Source organism: Cyanistes caeruleus, chromosome 1 (assembly GCF_971803275.1).
Source record: "Cyanistes caeruleus chromosome 1, bCyaCae1.hap1.1, whole genome shotgun sequence".
Taxonomy (NCBI): domain Eukaryota; kingdom Metazoa; phylum Chordata; class Aves; order Passeriformes; family Paridae; genus Cyanistes; species Cyanistes caeruleus.
In genome coordinates, this window is record NC_141701.1 from 94998091 (window position 1) to 95017838 (window position 19748).

General features: G+C 42.9%; 1 protein-coding gene across 6 annotated transcripts in view; it reads left to right on the forward strand.

Annotated features, from left to right (window-relative positions):
• NFATC1 (nuclear factor of activated T cells 1) overlaps positions 1–19748 on the forward strand; it is a 109141-nt gene that overhangs the window by 47668 nt on the left and 41725 nt on the right. For all 6 annotated transcript variants that reach the window (XM_086842983.1, XM_086843006.1, XM_086842979.1 and 3 more), the window contains exons 6-8: positions 1040–1180; positions 16250–16305; positions 17553–17685. In XM_086842983.1, coding sequence (XP_086699109.1) covers positions 1040–1180; positions 16250–16305; positions 17553–17685 — 330 coding nt within the window. The remainder of the gene's footprint in view (positions 1–1039; positions 1181–16249; positions 16306–17552; positions 17686–19748) is intronic.

The following is a 19748-nucleotide window of genomic DNA, read 5'->3' on the forward strand; positions in this document are numbered from 1 at the left end:
GCTCTGGCAGAGGAAATGGGAAAGAAGGTCTGACCATTCCTAGCTCCATTCATGCTGGAGGGCAGAGCAAGAAATGTGAAGAGTCATAGTTTAATGGTTGAAGTTTATGAGAGCTTTTCTGTTGCTACACTGCAGGATAGGGAACAGTTTGAATCTATGCTGAACTGGTCTGTGCAAGGTGCCAAGCTCAAGGAGCCACTAAATATGAAGCTGATTGTATTTGAGTCAGGGCACTGTAGCTTTGAGTGTTGTGTAATGAGCACAAGCATGGCACATGCTCGCTGAAGGAAGTGGAGAACAGAAAAAAAAAAGAAGTGCTAGTGTTATTTCCAGTGCAGAATGTGGAATAAGCTGGTGCCAAAAACTTTGTAAATTTCTTAGTGCATGTGACACCAGAAGGAACCAAATAACTTGGATAAAATCATCCCTTGAAGCAGCACTCTCTTCATGTCCCAGTTCATGTCCCAAATTTGTGCCACAAGGATACCCGATTCAGTTTCCATGGATCCATGTGTGCTTGGGTACTCAGGTTCTTTTGGAAAGACTCTCTCTATAGTGTGAGCTGGTGCTGAATCACAAGGGCCATTGCTGCTGCTGCTGTAACAAGACAATTTGCAGAATCAACAATAGGGTGTATACAGACTGAAACAAATTTTGGACGCATGTAATTACCTTGTCATGTGTGCCTTGTACACACACAGCATATATGCTAGACACAGAGTGAGAGAAAATTATTTAAAATAAATTAATTTCCATAAAAATACACTTTCTGATAATAGTACGTATCAAGCTTCATTTTAGAACACTTGTTCTTTGTGAGTCTTTTGAATCTGTACTGCTGTTTAAGACTATTGTTTACAATCAAAGCACTTGAAAATGAACCATGTTTCCTGTCAACCTTGTGACCTTTGTTTCTGTATCAAACTCAATTTATCTTGTGAGGGTAAGCATTAAGTTACTTACTAATGCAGTATTTACTTTTTTGTGTGTTTGTGGTTGCCTTTTTTTTTTTTTTTAAATCTTCTTTATAACTCTCCAGCTCAGAGATCTGCCCAAGAACTGCCTCTGGTGGAGAAGCAAAGTACCGACAGTTTTCCTGTTACTGGAGGGAAGAAAATGGTACTGACTGGTCATAACTTTCTGCAAGACTCCAAAGTCATCTTTGTGGAGAAAGCACCAGGTATGTCTTTCCAATCGAGGCTCCAATCTGCCTTCCCCCCCACCCCATCTGTGTCAAATGATGAAAGCACAAATACGGTAATGACATTTTCTTCTGCGCGTAACACGTTTTCCATGTCACTGGGCAAAGCTGTGGAAAGGATCTGAGCCATGCCTTTATGCTGAGGTTTCACACTGTGGCAACTGTAGTTACAGGCAGACAGCAGAGATACCGAAAGTCAACCTTTGGCGTTTGTTTATTGTAGCAAACCACGAGTGTAACAGGCAATACCTGTGAGAGGGGTTCGAAATCTCTGGTGCCATGTCCCCCTAAAGCCTGCAGTATGGTGCATCTTCTAAAACAGTTCTGTAATTTGTGCTGCCAGTGGTGTGTGTGTGTGTGTGCACCTGTGTCTCCCATGGCATTTACAGGGCTCTGGCTGAGGAGGACTTGGAGCACACACATTCATTTGAAGGACAGGTTTACCTCGAGGACTGAGGGAAGGACTGAACACAACTTCCCCTCGCCCAGAGCTGTTCCTGCGGTGCTGTGGTGGTGGTTCTCCTGGAGAAGAGTGGCAGGCCAGGCTGAAACAGGGAAAATGGCATGGAATGGGAGCTGGGGCTGGGGCAGGATGTGTGTGCAGGAGCAGTGGATCACAGGGTGACAGTGCCTAATGGGTGTGAATCCCCCCCCGCGGGAATAAGCAGTGCGAGTGGAGCTGGGAATCAAAATCAGGCTCTGAAACGAGACTGCTAAGGATAGTTTTGAGTCTTGTTTTGGAAAGGGTTTCCCTGGCGCTGGCAGAAGCTATGAATTCCTCAGCTGCCGAGTGAACCCCCCCACCCCCCCGAACTTAAAACAATCTTGGGCACTGCTCAGGCTGCCTGCACCAGCTTTGACACTGGCCTGTTTAACCCTTTGTGTTAAATCCTTTATGTTCCCACGCTGCTTTCCTGCCCACAGCCCCTGCTGGCACCACATGGGCCATGGGGCAGGATGTCAGGGAGAGCAGGGGAGGCTCTGGAGGCAGAGATACCCGTGTCTTTAGGCTCAGCAAGCTCAGGACAAAAGCAGAAGACACCCCTGAAATTCCCCAACAGAATCCTGAGTTGAGGTGGTTTAAGCTGCCAAAAGTGCCTGGGCAGAGGTAATGCCTTGGCTTCTCAGGGAGAGCCAATTGGCACATTTCTGTGAACCCCAAGCACTGTAGCACACACAGTAGGGATGTGCCTGTGACATCAGTAGAAATATTTTTTGTTTCTTAAGAAAATTAAAAAATATAGGAAAAAGGTGGTATTGCAATTAGAAAATGAGTTCTCTGTGTTCCCACACAGGAGGGAAGAAAGTTAATGTCTACTTTATTTATATTTAAACTTCCTTTACTGCACAAAACTGGGTTAGTGTGACATGTCAGGAGTCCTCAGTCTCTCTCATTACAAGAAGGAAACCACATTAAAGGGTGCCTTCCTTAATACTTATTTCCTTTCCTCTTCCTTTTTTGAGTTGGAAAGTTTTTAAGTGTTGCATTCTGAAGAATTGTGATGGTGATGCTGCTTGCCCACAGCAGGCACTACAGCATGGATCTGAACATTGTCCCTACTCCTATATCCCTAATACTGCATTAGGTACACTAAAAGCAGGTATTCAGTGTATAGCTTTCAATTACAGAATTTAAGGTTCTGCCTTTTTTTAGCAGTTTGTAGGTTTGTTGCAGCTGCAGGGCAGTATAGCCTGCAGGGGCTGAGCCCTTAGAGTCAGTGTGTAGCATCTTTAGGAGCCACAATAATTGTGTCAGTAGAAATGACACACAAAAAGCAAAGCTGCTGGCTAATCTGGGCTGAGCAATTTTTAAGGCTTCCATGGTTTGTGTGCTATGCTGTGTCACTCACCTCGATGCATCAGAAGCAAACAAGAGCAATGTGTCACTACCTTAGTGGCAGACTGCTCTGGCTGGATTTTTGAACAGTCACTGTATTTAACGTCAAATGAACAAGCATTAGCAGCCTTCACTTTTGTAAATCAGCACAGGGTGTTTCTTTCCCTTTCAGCTCTTGAACATCAGTGAAAGTAGGTCAAGAGAAGGAACACCAGCATAGTTTCTCTTTCTCTTAGAGAGCTGGTTATGAACCTCTGTGATTAGCTGGAGACATTCATTAGTTTTGCTGCTGTTACCACTTTTGTTTTTGAATTTGGAATGTTAATCACGTTCCTAGTAGGTAGCAGCCAAACACAGCTATTACAGAGTAATAGATCAAAGTAATAGATCGTTGAGCTCATAAAGAGAACATATCTTTTGTATAAAATTTAAATACTGTACTACGTCAACTCATGTCTCCAGTCCTTACTCAGGCAGAGTCCCCAAGCCGGGAGGCAGTCTCCTGGAGCTTGTCTAATTCCTCCTAGTCTGCATACTTAATTGGATAATGCAAGGAGGTTGAGAACACTTTTTGTTTGCCTTTTTTTTCCCCCCAGCTTTCCCTAAGTCTGCTGAGTGCATTGTGGTCTGCTGAATGTTTTTCCAAGCATGAGTCCCAAGCTTTCAGTCTTCAGGGCTAGCCCTCAGCTGTTGTAGTCTCTGGAGGAATGGCATTATCCTGGCCTCCTTTGGTGGGGGAGTCAGTCTGAGCAGTGACTCATACAAGAGGGAATCCCTGAAGAATGATCAAATCAATCTTTCTGCTGGGGCGGCAGTGGCTTCCTGCTTTCAGCTTAACCCCTTACTAGCTGCTGTTCAGCCAAGAAGCATATGAAACAGAGAAAAACAAACTTTGCAGTCCTGTGACTGTCTCACGCAGGGAAATGAGGTATCCAGGAGGCAAAGGCATGGCACATTGAAAGGACCACGGGAGAAACGCTGTGAGTACCTTCTCTGGAAGGAGAACCCCTCATGGTGAGGTTAGGCAGAAGACACCCCTTTGGATAAATAATGAGTGTTCAGAAGTGGACTAAAATTTTCTCGAGATTCTTCAGTACTGTAAAAAAGTTCTTACCTGTTGATGTGAGGCCTTATTTTACCAGATCTTGGGCAATATTCTGTTGCTTGCACATCAGACCATATTTTCCATTGATGAGCAGTGGTATAAAATGACCATCAGAGAAACTTAGCAGTAGTGAAAATGTGAATGTTAAATGTATTTTGAGAGGTTCACTCTTTTAAATACAGAATTTCCTTAGACTGGGGAGTCCCACAATGGCTTGACACTTAAAAATTACACTAATAACTTTTTCCTTATCTCCTTTCACTTTCTGTCTCTCTTTGTAGTCATGCATTTCTCTCCCTGAGGTTCAAAAGTGTCTCATGCGTGTCATGGTTGTTGAGTGCCACATTCAGGATGGCCAGCCATCTGTTCATGACCAGAAGAATTAGTACTTTATAAAATATTGAAAAGTCTGCAACTCCTTACTGGCAAGGGCCCTTGATGTCTATAGGCCAGGGTTTGCTGTGGCAGCAAGGTGTGCATTTTAGTTACAAAAGCAGGTGAAATGAAGTTGGTGTTTGTTAGCTATGGTGAGAAGTATTTGGCTAGGAGTGAAAATGCTTCCTGTTAACATGTGCATCTGCATGGGTCATGATCTGGAATTATAACAGAAGACTGATTTAGTTGCTTAAAAATTTAAAACTTTGTATTTCATTTGTAGATTATAAATGTACCAGGCAGCAAAAGTCTTGAGGGAAGTTCAGAAAAAGCAGAGATGCTTGGTGTGTTTTAGGGATCGCATATCTGTCAGCTACCATTTTTTGGCAACACTTTCTGCAAACACTCTTTTCAAAGCTAATTTTTTTAAGGAAATGTGAGTTACTGAATGCAAAGAAGCACAAAAGCCTAAGTGAAACAACCTGACTACTGGCTCTTAGTATATCAGATTATGATCATTAATCTGTAAAACTGTGCTGAAAAAAACCCCTGGTTTTCATGCCTCTGTTCACAAAATGTATCCTGTAACTGATAAGCGAAAGCTCAGTGATGAGACACAAACCCAGTATCCCAAGGAACAATGCACAGGAAAATTACGGGTACGTTATGGTAAATTATGGATTATAGTTCCTGCCATGCTGTAGGATATTTTGGGATAGAAATAGTATTTTGAGGGTTTGAAAAAGTCTCTTATTGAGATCTGAAAGAGTTAATCTGCCCTGAAAATCCCTCCTTGCTCAAAAAGTGCTCCTTGCTCCTGTAGTTTTAACACTGGAACTAGCTCAAGTATTTCCAGACTTCACGGATTTGGCCAAGTCTAGACATACCTAAAAGATCAGGTTAAACCAATGAAATCTTGATAATCAGTTTGTGATTTATGGGCAGAAATGGTCATTGGATGTATTACTATTAATTATCATAGGGTTGATGTGCCACTAGTTAAGTCAGAGCTCCAAACCCATTTCTTTGCTTTTGTGCATAGTGATGAGAGCTCTCAAGGGTTTTAAAGAGGGAAAAGGCAGAAATGTAACACCCAACTTCACTATGAGATTAGTTTCTCAAATAACACTGACTTTGGTACTTTGACTCTGGGCTTTTGATGTTGAGGGCCATTTTGTCCTGGTCAAAGGCTGTGTCTAATCTTCCCTGTAAAAAATGCCCCTCCCTGAAGTTGCATCACTCTCTTTGATGGACATTTGTAGTGTTCAAAATATCTCTGGATAACTCCAGACTTACAGACTTCAATGGTTTTGAACAACTTGTTAATTACTCAGACTTCAACAGTAATCCTGGCACCTACACACTTCAGTAACCTAATTGCATAATATCCTCAGCTGTTGTGCCCAAAGCCTTTGAGTCTCAAAGTTCCTGAAAGAGAAATAAACTGTGTGTAAACAACATTTCCTCCAGGGATTTTTCTTTTTGAATATTTTCAAACAATTAGGAAGCTTTTCAGAATTAGTTATTGCATCAAATTCTTCATTCTGCTCTTGTTTTTATTTTGTGAAATGGATTTTTTTTGCCAAAACTGTTCCTTCTCCCTGCTGAAGAGGTTTTGCTGTTAGAACATGAAGGTGTTGATGTGTAATAGTTATAACTAGAGCAGATGAAAGATAACAGGGTGAAATCACCAATTTAATTTTTTTGTATATATATGTCTAAGGAAATCATAGCTTTCTGTAAGTATTTCAGATGGGAAAACTTAACAGTTTGCCTCCTGTTAGATGTGTGGTCAAGCTTGGTCAGCTGAATTTTTGCACAAGGGAAATGTGATACAGAAAAGAGAAGGAAGCTGGATGAATGTAACTGTCCACTAGCATTTCACAGGTTTTTTTGTTCCTCTCAAATTTCCCTGTCTCTGGCAAAGATTAGAATCAATCAGTTTCTGCCATAAGGTACACGTCTTATAAATTCAGTTCTGTTTCCCACATGTTGTGTGTGCAGAATTTACCTTGTAATATGGCAGGTAACTCAAAGACAGTCCTTTAGCTTCAGCAAAACTGAGAAAAAGTTCTGGGAAGTGATACGTTGACAAAACATTTGAGTGACGTGAATGGAACAGATGCATTGAGGGAGCATGTGGGCTTTTTGGTTTGACTCAGATACACTGTGGAGCTTAGGGTTTGGAGTCTGTTTTGACGTGATGTGATGGGATGGTGAGATGGGTGACCTGAGTCTTGGCAGAGCTCCACATGGTAAAAGATCTCACATTCTCAGAGATCTTTCCATTGCTCTTTCCATTGCCAGTAGCAGTTTGGGGGGCAGCTGGCCAAAAAGGGGTCATGTTTCACACCAGTAATCATACTGTAGCTCACATAATAAATAAGCAAGTGGCAAAACTCTCCTTCCCCCTCTAGTCAGATAGACAGATACTACTTAATTTTGTCTTTATCTGTCTGTTTATCCAAGTTTAGGACACACGTTCCAGTTGGCAGCGAGCAATTGCATGCTGACTCATGCGCAGTGAGGTTAAAAATTTGGGGAACTAGATAAACTGGAAACTTCAAAGGCAGATGAGTTGGAAGCTTGGAGTTCACGTGAAGGTCACTTGAACCTAGATCCTAGAGATGTATTGATAGCTGAAGGGGTTTCTGGCCACTGCCCAGAAATAGATATCCTCGGGCGAATTGTGTCATCAGATGCTGGAGTCATTTGATGGTGGAACCCTTTCACGCGCACAGAGGAGTAGTGATGCAGCTTGTAGGAAATGACAGCACGTTTCAGTTTTTCCTGGCTGGTTAGTCTAGGGAAGGGTGAAGACAGAGTGGGACAGCAGCCATACACATGAGATGGTGTCAGCAGCAGCAAGTCTCATCCAGGGTGTTCCTCTCACAGTGAAGAAAGAGATCAATCAATCAGAAATAGTTACTGTGAGCAACAAAGAAGTAAGGAAAAACCACATGGTCTCAAAAGTCACTTGTCTGAGTAATCCTGTAAATTTTTTATTATTATAGAAAATGAAGATGAATGCTTCAAGTTTATTTTTTCCTGTCTTCCAGACTGATTCAAGCAGCCGTATCTGTGCAATCAAAGCTTTGTCTCTGAACTTTTACAACTAGCACAAGATTTCCAATAGTTTTTACTGTTACTGTTCCAGTAGGACTGTCTGTCCACAGGAATTCACAGCCCTTACAAGAGATCTGAGTCTAATGAAGTGATCAGTGCCTAAAGACAGTGGAGGAAAGAAGTATAGTGGGTTGACCTTGGCTGGCTGCCAGGTGACCACCAAGCAGCTCTCTCACTCCCCCTCCTCAACAGGACAGGGGGAAGAAAATAAGATGAGAAAGCTCATGGGTCAAGATAAAGACAGGGAGATTGCATATCAGTTACTGTCACAGGCAAAATGGGCTTCACTTGGGGGAAATAATTTATTGTCAATTGAAAATAGAGTAGGTTAGTGAAAACAGAGGTAAAACTGAAAACCACCTTTACCCCTCCCTCCTTTCCCAAGCTCAACTTCACTTCATTCCTGACTTCTATTTCCTCTCCCTGAGTGGCGCAGAGGGTCAGGGAATGGAGTCTTTGGTCAGTCCATAACAGCTCCTCTTTACCATTCTTTCCCTCCCGTACTGTTCCCTTGCTCCAGTGTGGTGTCCTCCCATGGCAGACAGACCTTCATGTTCTCCTTCAGAATGAGTCTTCTCCACAAGGTTCAGTCCTTCAGGAATAGCCTGCTTCAGCGTGGGTCCCCCACAGCCATCGTTCCTGTGAGAAAACCTGCTTCTGCCTGGGCTTCCCTTCATGGGCTGCAGCTCCTGCCGGGAGAGTGGGCTCTGACTGCATGCATGTGAATCTTTGCTCTGGTGTGGTCTCCATGGGCTGCAGGAGCACAGCTGTCTCACCATGGTCTTCACCACAGGCTGCTGGGGAATCTCTGTTCTGGCTGCTGGAGCACCTCTTCCCCCTCCTTCACCGTTGCGGAGGTCTGCAGGGGTGTTCCTCTCACTTATTCTCACTCCTCTCTCACAGCTGCTGCAGTTTTTTTCCTCTTAAGTATGTTGGCAGAGGTTCCACCAGCCTTGTTGATGGGCTCAAGTTTGGCCAGCTCAGAGTCCATCTTGGAGCCATCAGGAATTGGTTCTGTCAGACATGGGAGCAGCTTCTGGAATCTTCTCCACCCCTGTAGACCAACCACTAGCCAGACCTTGCAATGTAAACCAATTCAAGAGGATGCCTTCAAAGTACTTAGTTTTTGGAGGGAATGCCTACCTCTTTTGGAAAACGACAACTTTTTGTCTTCTGTTGCTTTCCTGACATCATTAAGAATTGGTTCATGTCTCAGATGGGTATCACAGGATATGTGGGGAGAGTGAGGGAAGAGGAGCATGTTCCTTTTAGGCCTGTTAAGGATGTGAGATTACACCTTCAATGTGTAAGAAAATATAATGAGGTTTAAGAGAGGGATAGAGAGATAAATTGTTTCCAAAGTGTGCCTTTTTTTTTGGGAAGCTGATGTCAAGGCAAAACATCAAAGAATAGTAGGAGGGACCTCTAAGATTGAGCCTGACCTTCTTGGACAAGAGAAACAAGAAAAGGGACATGAGGGGGACAATGGGATGGAAAAAAGTAAAAATGGTGTTCAACAGTATCTGCCAAAAAGTCACAAGGAGTCGCCACAATGGGAAGTTTCTGGAAGTTGAGAATTTGCAGTCATACAGTCGAAGAGTTTGTGTCTCAAAAAATAATGAAGGAAGATTTAAAAGCATTTGGATCAAATTTACATCTTAAGATGAGAAATAACAAGAAGTAGCTATAGTACAGGTGGTGGTGTTGGCATCCAGCACAGACGTAGAGGAAAAGAATTGTTCATGGAAGAAAAATTTGGAACTTGATTTAAACTGGCTGTGAGGTTCGTTACTCCAATAGCCTGAGAAAATATGGGACAGATTAGACTGAAGAAGATGGACCAGGAATATTTTACTCAGTTTCAGCTGCAGAGTCACAGGTTCAGCTTACTAGAGTTTCCTAGAGGAAAGTAAAATTGTAAAGACAAGGAGATGACGTGAATGTAATCAAAACCAGAGTGAAGTGCTGTCATGACTGCTGGTGGGTGGCTGTGCTGGGTGTGCTTTGTTTGACCTGCCTGCTCTAGAGAGATTTTTCAGGGATGTCAAGCTGCAGTTTTACTTGGAAGTTGTGTGTCTTAGTCCTGGAATTACTTAAAGTTATTAAATAAAACCCTCAGACCAACGATAATTTGAATAGGGGGAGGTGCCAGAGAGCACAAATTGCACAACCGGCTTCCATTCTGCTGAAAATAGTATCTGGCAGGTCTTTCCAATGGTTTTGGCTCAAAATGAACCTCGATCCGTCAGTTGTCAGCACTGTGCCTCCTTTTAATTACCTGGACTAAAATTACAGTTCATTTGCAAACACTGGAACTCAGAATAATTACGTCTGTTAGACATACTGTGGTAAAAGGCAGCTAAAAAGGCCTCACCATTCAGGCAAAGTGAGCCTCAGCTTTTGGCTTGCCCTGCTGAGCAACCAGAGGGGAAGCGCGTGCCTGGCACTGATTCCAAAGTACCATAAGATCCATTTTGTGCTGGATTTCTGCACCTCTTCGCTGCGTGACATTCTTATTGTTAATTCAAGGTGAAGAAGAGAGAAAAAGTTACTCAAGAATATCGTATTGATGGCAAACAGACCTAAGTCTACATGGCACTCAGTTCAATACTGCAAAAATGTATAGCTGAAGGAGTGGACAAAATACATATGCTGCAAAAATGCTTATGAGAAGACACCAGCAAATACAGCACCTTTGATGTGGAAATAAAAATAGGTCAGTTATGCCTGAGCCCTGCCGCGCATGGACGGAGGCATGCCAGAAGGCATGCCAGGGATTGGGGAGGAAAGCTGGGGGAAGTCTCTGTAGCGGCACAGTAGGCTGTGAGGAGGGCAGAACAACATCTGGGGGACTTCCTGGCATGGGAGACGGAAATAAAGTGAAAATCAGACCAGCTGTGCTGTCTCATAGCAAAAGTAGTGTAAGAGCAAAGAGTAGAGAGGAGGGTGGCTGGAGAGGCAATTGAGGAGAACGTGCTGGGCAGTAGGCAGGCCATGGCACCAGCAGGAGCTGCACCAGGAGGTAGAGCTGCTATGAAGGTGGCTCTGGGACTAGGAGGCATCACACTCCTCACAGGTCCCTAAGAGGCTGAGATCTCAGGAGAGCAAAGTGTCACTGAGGTGATTAAAAGAAAGGTCCTGCCACTTACAATTCAGATACTTACTCTCTGCTAGCACACACTGTATCTCTGAGTGTTTCATTGGTCTCTTGCCCCATCTTCCCTGTACATCCCATGTCAGACTGCTTGGCTGGTGTTGGTCCCTCCTTAGTGCCTGACCCTTGAAAATGTCTTTAAGATGTACAGCAGCGTATCAGGACAGGCATAGAATCCCTCGCATTTGATGAGATCCCCTTCCCTTGCTGGTGTCCAGCTGGGGGAACACTTTTTGCAGCAAGACAGCTGTAGGACCAGCTGAGAAAATTGTCCTGACTGCTTGTGGCAGCCCCAAATCCAAAAGCTGCTGCCCCTGAAGAATCTGGCACTAGTACACCCGTGCCAAACCATAAGTGCCCGCTGGTGAGATGATGCCAGTAGGTTGTGCCCAGGACTGCCATGGGGAGTGCTGTCCTCCAAGCAACAAAGCTTCCTCCTCGCCTCTTTCATTGCCAGTCCATCTTGCCCTTCCCCTTGAAGCTGGTGGCATGTCTGCAGAGAACTGGATAACTCAGAAGTCCAAATGATGAGACTTTGCCATAGTCTTCATCCTCTTCTTTGCACAGAAACTCATCCATTCCTTCTGAACCTCTTCACAGATCTGTTCTCTCACTGTCATGAGGGTGCTCACCGGGGAAGAAGGGTAGCAGTGCAAGTTGAAAGCTTTCAAATTGTAAATTCCTTGGGGGTTTAGGTATGCATTGTTTAGGCCAAATAGCAGGGTAGACAGCCTTTGCAGAGCACCTCAAAGTGATGCTGCATTGCATCTGTGCCCTGCCTGTTGTGAACATGTTAAAGTAATCTGGGCTGTAACACAGGAATTATTGTTCATGGTAATCTCACAACACATTAATCAAGTAGAGGGTTCCTTTGGGAGGGTAGGGCGTGTTTCACCATTTTACTAGGAATATATGAATGTAAATACAGATTTACAGTGCAGCCAGTGCAGTCAAACTGTGTTGAAGTACAGACTGGAAGAATATAAAATGCACCCTGTGTATAGGCAGTGAAATCCTAGATAATGTCTATTCTTCTCATATCTCAAGTGAACACAGGTCCACTAAAGAATACAGACTGTTATAACCTCCTGTAGTAAAGTGGAATCACTTAAATATATATCTGCACGTTCTCATTACACCCATTTCACAGAGGCAAGATTTCAGTGGTTGACAGATGTTATACTCTCCTGAGTTTCCAAGCTTGGGGGTTTTTTGCATTTGTATATTCTTCCCCCTTTCTGCACTCCATCATTTTGGAAAGTTATGCTGGTGGTTTGATTGTTTTGAACTTGCAAACCCCTGAGACTATTCTTGCAGTTCCCTGAGATACAAAAGTAAATGCAGCCCTGGAAACCCCAGGGGATCTCTTTGGATGGGCAATGATGAGGGGAAGATGGTACAAAAATGTCTTTGGAAAGTCTTTACAGCTCTTTGTGTTGCTCTTCCATGAGGAAAATTTGTATGTCATGGTCTGTGAGGCTCTATGGGTGAATAACTGAAGCTGCTAGATTTACACAACTAGTTTTTAGCCCTACTTCTGTGTTAAAACAGACCTTTACAGTGCCTTTTTATGTGGAAATCTTGTAGCTGGGTGTGGTGGGGAAGCCGCTTGGTGACTCATACTGCAGGGAATTCCCTGATGAATTAGAGTATTTTTACTTCTGGACTTGTGCGCAGTTTCCTTCAACGCCAGAGCGAGCTGCCGATAAGAGCAGGCTACAAAGGCCCATTCACTGTTCAGCTACCCCATGTTAAAACAGGGTGTTTATGCTTTGCAGAGCTGAAAATCCACCCCCCATAACACGTAGGTTCACAGCATTTTCATCATTAGCTATCCCAGGTGCTCCGAGTTTCACGGCAACGAAGAAAACAAGGCAGAAGGGGACAGTGGTGAAGCACACACGGAGCACGGATGGCTATAAATAACAGGGATGGGTCTGTAAATGTCAGGCTTCCTGACAAACCTGGTGTCTTCAGCCGGCAATAGGGCTGATGGCCACCTGTCAGCACAGCCTTCAGCCTGTGCGGAATGGGCGGGAGCGGCTTCTCCTTCCCACAGCACTGCCTCTGCCTCTGCGGAGGAGGAGGGATTTGAGGGTCATTCATGCAGCCCGTTCGTGGTTCCCCCTTGAAGCCTTGGCTCTGTTGGGTTAATGGCTGCTGCTGCTGGCAGCGAGGGAGCGGGGACTCTGCAGGGCTTCTGCCCTGCCCTTCTGTGCACAGATGTTTTGGGTTTATTCCCATTTGGTAAAAACGCCCTCACAAAACATAAGACACCAGTATAATACCTTGACCCAACTTCTTAGCTATATAAAGAACTGTCTTTCTCTACAAAATATTGCACTATAAATCTTAAAAACACCAAAACAAAGCCAGGCATTTGGTTTGGAGAAGACACTTCTTATTACTTCGTAAAAGTAAATAGTGAAATGAAAGGGAATGAAATAAGACCTTTGGAAGAGCCGTTTTCTCCCTTTTCCTTCATGCCTCCTCCTCTCCTTCCTCTCTTGACTCCATCTCCCCCGCTCCCTGTATAACAACTGCCCATTTGGGTACGGTAATTCCAGAGAGCAAACTTTAACGGGAATGCCTGAAATGTGTCTGCTTCAGCTTTGTGTTATGTCTGTAATTTGAATTATTTGCATTTTGGAAAGGTATAAATTGCTCTGGTGTACTTGGGTTGGCTGGCGGCCAGGAGGGAGTTGCCTCGGGCCCAGACCAGGCGTGTTGCTGCAGATGTGGCAGGCGTACAATGGAAACTTTTGTGGGCGAGCAGCCCTCACTTCTCCAGCACACGCTGACAGGAGGCGGCATCCCGCCTGCTCGCCAGGCTCCCCGGCGGATGGGCACTGGGGCAAAACCATTTTCTCTGGTATAGGCAGACTATCTTGAGGCTTAGGGCTCCCACAAACCTTTCCAAGGCCATTATTCCTTTTTTTTTCCTTTTTTTTTTTTTTAAATTTCAGCTGAACTGTTTAAACCTGAAAAACATGTTTACTGTAAAAGGTTGACGTAGTGGTCTAAGGTTTCCCTCCTGGAGCTGGTCCCAGTCCGTGGGCGTTGAGATTTCCCTCTTGGTTCACCAGACGTAATATGAGGAATTGTCTTTCTTTCTTTCTTTTTTTGTTTTTTTTTTTTCTGTCTCTTGCTTCATAACAACTTTTGCTCCCTGTGTTTTTGTAAATGAAATGCCATTAGCTGTTAATGAGTTGTCTATTCCCTACTTCTTCCCTGTCTTCCCTTTCCCCTCTGTTGCTGATGGTCTGGACAGTCCCAGGGGAATTTCTTGGAGGAAAACCTGTATTGTTCTTACTAGCTTCCAAAGACAAGCCACGACTCTGGATTGTTATTTTCCTAATAGTTTAGATTACAGCATCTAAAATATTTGTGAACAAACTCCTTTTGTCATCATAAAAATTTCAAAAATGCATAGAGGCAGTGCTGCATGAAGTAATTGAAAGATTAGCTGGAAATTGAGTAATTTTGAATTTTCCTGAAGTATCGGCAGGAAATAAAAAACAGAAACCTGAATCAGATCATTCGTCTTGCAAAGCACAAATTAAACATAGCAAAAAACCTGAACTTCTGGTAATCCATTTACAAAGGCAAATTGAACACATGTTAACTACTAGTCTGGACGTCTGTAGGTTTTAAAAAAAAAAACAGCCCAGCAAACCCCTTCCAAAGCAGAAGTTCCTGCATTTCACAGAATGTGTGATCATGTCGGCGTTGTGTTGCTTTTACAACTGATTGAATTAATTTGGGGCAGGGAGGGAGTGCTACAGAGGCTGGAGATAAAGGAGGCTGCTCCCAGACTGGGGATGTGTCCTGGCTTGCTGAATTTTGGTCAGGGTTTTCTACTGACAGCCCAGGGGAAGCATCTGTTGGATAAATTGTTAAGTGATCGCTAGTCCTCCCAAGAAGCCTACTTTAATTCTGGCACTCTCCAAAGGCACTGTTTAGGAGTCTCAAGCACAGTCCGGCTGCTCCTTCTCTCCCTGCAGCTGAATGTGGCAGTACCAATAAGAGGGATTCCTCTTCCAGCATCACAAGTTAAAATATAGGAAGAAACTGAGGGAAGATCTGCTAACTGTTTTCCTGTGGAAAGACCTGCCAAATCCACTGTGGTATTTGTGCTGCAGCCTTCATGTTATGCTTCTTTCCATACATTAAAAAGAAGGGGGTTTTGGGCATTAAAACAATCGCCAGGGATAGTCCCTCAGCAGCATTCCTTTCACAGTAGGACAGCTGTACACAAAAATATTGTTTACAGACATTTGTAATAAATCAGGCAGTTCGAAATGCGTCACCTCCATCCTGGCCATGAAAGCAAAGAGAAAAGAAAAAGTGCATTCACTCTTTCACCTTTCACAGGGCTGTTTTTCTAGGGCAGGCCCACGTCCGTGTGATGAAGTTCAAAATAACTAATATTTGCATTTGCATGTCCCAATGCTGCAATAAATGTACAAAAGAGATGACATAAAGTCTCAGTTTCCCCTTCGTTTCGATAACATCTGACTGTGGTGGGACTCATGAAGCTTCATGTGTCTCCACTGCCCAGCTTATCCAGCAGTCTGCTTATGGCCTTTCATTTGTGTTTTTCTAGGCCTGCAGAGTGGAAACCTTACATTCTGTATTATTTTTCTCGTTTCTTTCCTGTTGAGGTCTGAAGATAAAAGGAAATAAAACCCCACCTTGTTTTTCAGTGATTTCTGTATCAATAATGTGCTGGAAAAATGACCAAAGTCAGTTTCTTCCAAAAGACATGTTCCTAGAAAAAGTTATAGTTGTGGCTTAAATCTATATTTGCTTGAGAACAGAAATTCAGTAAATTTGGAGGACTCAACACACCACTAAAAGCACCTCCAGAAGTGGGACCACCTTAGCTGAACAAAACCAACTTCAAAATGAAGTCTAAAGCTATGTTTCCCAGCCTATGACATTGCCTTTTGACCCAAGTAGCAGAATTATGACAAGCCAGACTAGGAGTGTACTAAAATCAAATCCTGCATGGCTGAATAGCTTCCTTCATACTACCTTTCTTTTTGCATTGTTTAATATTAATATTGAATATGACTTACAGCCTAGACAGTGTTCAAAAGCCATCATAGCTGGCAGTATTGTTGTCTGCAAGCTCAGCGAATTGAGGTGTAGAACAGTTGCATATTTTGTCCAGGCTAGTGGCAGAGCAGACTCCCAGTGGCTCTCCCCCTATCACAGTATCATGCACTCTGGATTGTGTTTCTTCCCTTCAGAAAAGCTGAAGGGGCTTCTGTCGCAGGTTACCCAGATGGTCTCTTAGTTGGGCAACACTGGGAATTGTGTTGTGAGAGCTCCTTTTCACACATGCAGTGCCCCTTCAAAGAGATGGTTTTTGCAAAAGTTGCTCCTTTCTTGGCTGGGGAAGGGAAAAAAGGACAGAACTAGGTATCTTTTTCTTTTGTCTTTTAGATGGTCACCATGTGTGGGAAATGGAAGCCAAAACCGACAAAGAAATGTGCAAGCCAGTAAGTCTGCCTTAAATATTTTAACATCAAGATGAAAAATATATACTGCCTTCTCCAGCACTGTTACTAAAGAGGGATTTCCAAGGCTTTGGCACTGAAACAGAACAAGTACTTAGGCCTCCCCTCCTGGAAATCTTTCTTTAACGCGAGCATGGGGTAAAAAGCCTTCGCTGGAAGCTGTCCCGAAAGTAGAAGAGACCATTTGGAAAATATTTTTTCATTGTCCAGGATGGGCCAGTTCCATCTGCTCATCTTTTGTCTTGCTGGGTCAGTTCTTTCCACTGCTCCCAGAGCAATTTCTGATCATTTTCCTTGGCTCTCCTCTATCTTCAGCAGAAGAAACATGAGTCCCCTCACAGGAGATCAGCTCCACATTGGAGAAGCGTGGCTCCTTCAGCCATAACTCTTAAGTGGGAAGTATGTCCACTATTCCACGTCTGCAGGAATATACAATACTTGCAAACCTGCAGGCAAACAATTTAAAGATCTCATCTGAATTCAGGAAAAATGCTAGGAAAAGCATTCCCTGTTATTCTTTCAAAAAGCGCCAAGGGAGGTTTTGATGGTCGTAGCAGATTCACTGTGCATATGTGTAAGCTGATGCTGTAGAAGCTAAGTCATTCCTTAGCCCCATGCTGGAGCATTTGGTTTCTGATAGTGGAAGATCATCTACACGTTCTCCAGCACTTTTTCATGTTGCACTAGATGTGCTTGCAACAGTGAACCTCCCATCCACAGAAGCTAGCATGCTTAAAACTTCCTGAGTTGTTATATGAAAATATATTTCACTGTGGAAAATGGAAATATTTGAGTAATGCTGTCCTAACAGCTTTCAAAGGAAATATTGCTAGGTTCAGATATATCAGGGATGGCCTGCCAACCCAGCCGTTGTGCTTTCTCCTGCTGAGCTTGAGACCACAATTTGATTGCGATCCCAGATTCTTGACAGAGGCAGGCAGGATAGAGCCTTGTCCATATGCAGTATCATATTTGCTGTCCAAAGGGAAGAAGTGAAGGCTAGTGATTTTGTAAAGATCCGAGCCATGCTAAAATAACTTCCTTTTCGAGGATTTCTAGAATCCTTGGCATGGGCACTGGGGTTGGTGGGAAGCCATCCTTGCCCACAAAGCCCACCAGCTTCCCTTCAGAGAGTGTTTCTCTTCCTTCCTGGGGTTAACTTTTCAATGCTATTGTACAGCTAGGCTGCCTTAGTTGTGCCCTGACTTTCTGATTTGTTGCTTTTGCAGAATTCATTGGTGGTTGAGATACCACCTTTCCGCAATCAGAGAATTACCAGCCCTGTTCAGGTCAACTTCTATGTCTGCAACGGGAAAAGAAAGAGGAGCCAGTACCAGCTTTTCACCTATCTTCCTGCTAATGGTAACAAAACAAATTCCTTATCTCTGCTAGAAAAAGTGAGAGATAATGATGATATATGGTTCTATTAATTCTTCAGTAATTTGAATATTTTGGAAGTATATCTGATGCTATGAGAGTGAGAATAAATCCAGGAGAGCTGCCTTTGTCTCTGCTGCTCACACAAGAGACCGTCTCTGCAGGTTGTTTCCATTTGCATTGGTGGCAGAGACCTGTTGAAACAAGGACTTCTGCTTTTGGGAGCTGAAGAGCTACAGTATAAACTCAGATGTTTGTGAAGGCACTGAGCTCTCTGCTAAGCTGCTGTCAACTCTTGGTCTGACTTTCTAACCCCAGAGGTAAATCGCATTCAAATAACATTTCTGAATTCACACCACAATATTTTAAGCGTGCTGGGCTTTGAGCTGGAGGTGGTGTATGGATTCTTCCTTGCAGTTATCTTGCACCTTGCTGCCTTGCACAGTGTGAAAATTGAGATGGACAATGTGGGGAGAGATGGGAGTGCTCTGTGTAAAATGCTTCATGGATGGGAAATGTTCAGAATTATTTTTTTTTTTTTTTTTTTTTTAGCTTATATTGGTAGCTGTGAAGTGACAATAAAGTTACTTATTATAGCTGAATTCCAAGCAGGCTTGTATGAAGATTTTAATAGCTAGTAAATTTAGAATTTATTTTTGATTATTATTTGAAATGGCCCTTATACTGAAAACACTCTCTGGGGGAAAAGTAGGAACAGAAGGAGGATGGTTGCTTTGTTGTTGTTGTTTGGGAAGGAAGAGGAATTAGAAAAATTATTAAGATACGCTTTTTTGTATACTTTCCTAGCAAAAATAAGTCTTCTGTGGGAAATGCTAACAAAGCAATATTCAAGTCATGTCACATGACTTGAAGAGACATGCTAACTTTTTGTAGGTGAAAACCCATAAAGTACACATTTGGAGTTTCACCCAGTTAGCATGTGTGCACTTTTATCGGGACATAAATTAAAAATAAGATTACAGGAAACCTGACATGGCAACGGAGTGCTTATTGCATATGCTTCACGGAATCAGCCTACTTATGCAAACTTCATTCCCAGTGGGGATGTCTGTGTATATTTAAAGACTGTTCATCTCTTAAATTGGAAAGAAAGAGTTGTTATTCTCTTTCACAACACTTTTCAGCAACAAAAATCAGTTGTGGAGGCAATCAGGTATTGCCTTGTCACCCAAGTTACCTTCATAATTATTTCAGATTCAGGCCTCTTAAGTGCTGTTTATTAATCAGCATCTTCCCTCCAGCCTTTACATAGGCCCTTTTTTACCTCTGTATTCTAAACCCTGGGAATAGTGTGCACTCCTGCATAGTTGGTTTATGCTGTCACTATTCTATGTTTAGAACATTTGATGTTTCATTTGATGTGAAGAGATGGGAATACATACCTAGTGACAACAGAGAACCAGCCTCAGCTTTATTCTGCAACAGCATCTTTAATTATGGTAATTGTTGGAAACATTACGAATTTTGTTTACCTTACATTACATTAGGATTTGCTGTACCAATTTAAATTCAAGTGAAATCTTTTCATTTCAGTATAAGGAAACCTGAAAGAAAAAATGTAACACCAGGGTGGAGTAAAGGAAAGTAGGTATTCCTAGTGAATATTCTTTCCATTCCTGTGTGGTTCTCCATTCACATTCTCTTAACACATACATATATGTACATATAGGTAATTGAAGAACATGTTGTGTTCTTTGTAGCCTCCCCTGTAACAGTGGTAAAAGTGAATGTGGTTCTGCAATCATCAGAATTAATAGTATAGTATGTTTTTATTGTGCTGTAATGCCTGTGTTACAGCTGTAAGGTTTTGTCCTTCTGTGGCTGGTATTTTTTTACATCATGCCTTTCAAAGATAGATACAACCATCTCAACTATATATTTTGAAACCATGTACAGTAATTTAATCAGTCACTATGCTGCTGTATTTCTAGGAGTCATTTCAGGCTTAATTTGATTTCAATCACAACATTCTTTTACTGTTTCAAGGCATTGTGGAAAACCAAAGTTTAGGTCATGCAGAAAAAATT